Raw genomic sequence first — 3,572 nt, 5'->3', positions numbered from 1 at the left:
CTGGGGGTCCCCAAGTCGGTGACGGTGATGGTGATGTTGTACTCGGCTTGACTTTCCCTGTCCAGCCCTCCTTCTGTCATGAGGATGTAAAAATTTTCCACAGAGGGTTTCAGAAGGAATGGCAGATTATCTTGAATGTAGCAGTGCATTTTTCCATTTTCTCCAGAGTCTCTGTCTTTAATTCTAAAAACAGCCAGTACCGTCTCAGGAGAGTTCTCAGCGACATGGTTGGAAAGTGATGACATGATCAGTTCAGGGGGATTGTCATTGATATCTAATACTTCCACCAAAACGGTACATGTTGCAGTAAGACCCCCTCCATCCATTGCCTGTATATTTATTTTGTAAGACTTTACTAGCTCATAATCAAGCAACACTATGAGGACAATTTCTCCAGAAAAAGGATTGATTTGAAAGGTTTCTCGAATATCTTCAGAAGCATCAAAAAATGAATAGGATATGTTTGCATTGACTCCAGAATCTATATCTCCTGCAGAGACTTTTGCAATAAGGGACCCTACTGGGCTGTTTTCTGGGGCCTGGGTCTCATACATTGTCTGAGAAAACTGGGGAGCATTATCGTTGATGTCCAGGATCACAATTCGTATTGTGGTGGTCCCAGACCTGGGTGGAGACCCACCATCCAGTGCCGTGAGTGTTAAACTGAGTTCGTGCTGCTTCTCCCGGTCCAGTGCCTTATCCAATACTAGTTCTGGATATATCATGCCTTCATCACTGTCACTAATTTTAATATGGAAAAAAGGGTTCGGGTTGATGATGTAGCTTTGTATACCATTAAGTCCTCCATCTGAATCCTCTGCTCTTTCTAGTCGAAATGCTGTCCCTTCAGCTGTATTTTCTAATATTTTTAAGACCGTCTCTTTGTCCCGGAACACTGGTGAATGATCATTTATGTCCCTGACCCTCAGCTCAGCCCGGTAAATCTGAAAGGGGTTATCCATTAAAATTTGGAAATACAGCAAACAGGGCTCTGTGAGGCCACACAGCTTTTCCCGGTCCAGTTTCTCATTTGTGAGCAAATCTCCAGAATGAGGATCCAGGAGCAAGTGTTGTTTGTTATCAGAGACCACCCGGGCTCCCCTTGAAACCAATTCCTGGTCCCCTAGCCCCAGATCCTTTGCCAGATTAACCACAAATGATCCTCTCTCTGTTTCCTCTGTCACAGAATATTGTCCAAACCCAGAACCTGCTAAGGATACTCCCCCAAACATAAAGAGAAATAGGACTTGCCTTTGTCTTGGGCAGCACAACATTCCAGCCTCCATTGCTTTTTCAGAACACGTCTTTTGTCAATGTTGGTCACAATCACAGCTCCCAGCATACAGAACCAGCAGTTGCAACCCCCAGACCTATGCCATTTGTAGCAGGAGTCTGGGTTTTTTTCCTTTTCCAATCTTGGGCCAGTACAGGTTTTCTCCCAGCTCATCTGCCTTGATCCTTTTTGTTAATGCCTTCCGCAGCATTCTCAGTTCATGATCGATTTTTTTTTTTTTTTTTTGTCTTTTTAGCCTGCAGCGCCACCGCGTGGCCTCCAACAGACTCAAATGGCTCTACCCAATTTGTGTGTGTATTTTCAACTTTTTTCTTTAGTGGCTCATGTAAGTATTTCATTTTTCTTTTCTTTTATTTGGTAGAAAGTAATGTTGAGATAGAGTACTGCTCACACTGTTGAGATTTTTCACTGATTCATGGGAAAAGTTAAAAACTCAAAACTTGGAAAATGTTTCTAGCAGTTAACTCTGTCCACCTCATTGTGCTACATTTAGTTCTGTAGTAGGCCTTTCACTCCTGAAACTACTCCCATGCAATGTCATGAACCAAAGTGGAAAACAGTGGTGACCTCTGGGACCAAAATAACAGATTTTACTTTTCCAAAAACATTGACCAAACTGAAAAAAGAAACTTGTTTCACACATTCTTCAACAATTTCCTTAAAATCTAATCATATTGCCTAAATATAATCATCCAGAGGGAAGGGTTTAGGCTTTCCCTCCTCTGTGCTCCCATAGAAACTTGTATAATTGCTCTGTACATATTACTGCTTCCTGTTTCATGCCAATTTGTCCCTTATTCAAGTCAACCTGTCCCTATGTAAGGATGGAAGGATGCCTTAATCATCTTAAATTCACAAATCAGACACTCAATGCTTGCTATATTAAGGAATGGATAAATAAGGTCTACTTACTAGGATATGAAACGACCTTCCATGCCTTAAATCCATACCATTTGAAAATTGTATTCTTTCACTTAAACTCATTCTTATCAACTTGTTTCTTTTTTTCATATGTCTTTTTCTTATATTAGCTTTAAAATTACTTACAAAATTAAAGAAGGGACTGGTCTTTAAAGTCCCTCTTAATTAAAATCTGGTGGGATCTAATTTCTCTGTACCAAATAAAAGGGAGGGAAAGAATAGACCAGCATAAAGCCTATCCAAACACTACCGACAGTAAGAAAAGCATGATAACATCTACCTCATAGAGAATTTTATTCAAAGGCCTAATATCCAGAAATAACTCTGTTTTTCCTCTAATAAGCAAGAGATACAGATTAAACTGAAGGACATTGTAGAGGGAAAGGGCTAGATACTGCCAAAAACTCTAACTGCTAAACGAAGAATCTATACATATAAACTTCTGACGATTTCTACAGTTTTTTTCCAACTGAATGGGACTGCTTTGTTAGCCATTAAAAACTTAACAGGAATCTCTGTTTTTTTTCATACAGGATTTAAAACAAATGATTAAATATTTCTACATGATGCTATAAAACACCTAAACATTGTTTTTGTCTCCAAACTTAAATACATATACACACACTCAGTATCTTACAGAGGTGTTTCTTCTTATTTTACATAAGACTTATTAGGGATTTATTTATCTTATCACACAATGTAAATACTTTAAAGATGCAAATACCAATAACGGGAAAACAACTTTAAAAAAGTAATAGTTTTAAAAATCGCTATAATAAAAATTGAGGTCGATAAACCAACAGAAATACCAGTTTTGAAAGGGAGGAGAAGAACTACCAAATAGGAAATGTATAGATCACATGCACATTATTTTCATAACTGAAGAAGCTCTGGAAAGAAAACTAAAATGAAAATTATAAGTACAAAGCCAATAAAGACACTTATTCATAAAGTAGTAGAAAATGTTAATGGTATCATCTTTGAAAGTAGAACTTATTTCACTTACTGGGATTCTACTGAAAAACACTTCACTGGACTAAAATATGAGGGTAAAGAAACCTGTGAAGACAGGTATAAAATTGGAAATTGAGGATGAACCAAATAGAGAAAATTAAACAACACCTTATTTGTGGTGGCAGGCATAAACAATTTAGTCAAGAAAAAAATTAGAAGTTAATGTTTTTATTAAATAGGTTCCTAGCGATAATTAAATCCCAAAATTATTCTGGAAGGGGGGATTTTCTTCCACTTCCTTCCCTGTGCTCTGAAACTGCAGATTAGGGATAATGGGCTTGAGGAACTTGAACTCGCTGGTCCCCGAACCTCCCCGCAGACACACCTCGTACTGGTAGCTCTG

General features: G+C 38.3%; 1 protein-coding gene across 1 annotated transcript; it reads right to left on the bottom strand.

Moving 5' to 3' along the window:
* Window positions 1-5: 5 nt before the first annotated feature.
* LOC121024106 (protocadherin beta-10-like) lies at window positions 6-3,566 on the bottom strand (the record flags this gene model as incomplete). Its single annotated transcript, XM_040466412.1, has 1 exon — window positions 6-3,566. A coding segment is annotated over exon 1 (1,281 nt), but the record flags the coding sequence as incomplete, so codon positions are not given.
* Window positions 3,567-3,572: the final 6 nt, after the last annotated feature.

Source organism: Herpailurus yagouaroundi, unplaced genomic scaffold (genome assembly GCF_014898765.1).
Source record: "Herpailurus yagouaroundi ecotype Mexico unplaced genomic scaffold, PumYag 56379, whole genome shotgun sequence".
Lineage (NCBI taxonomy): Eukaryota > Metazoa > Chordata > Mammalia > Carnivora > Felidae > Herpailurus > Herpailurus yagouaroundi.
This window is presented reverse-complemented; position numbering and strand designations above follow the sequence as displayed.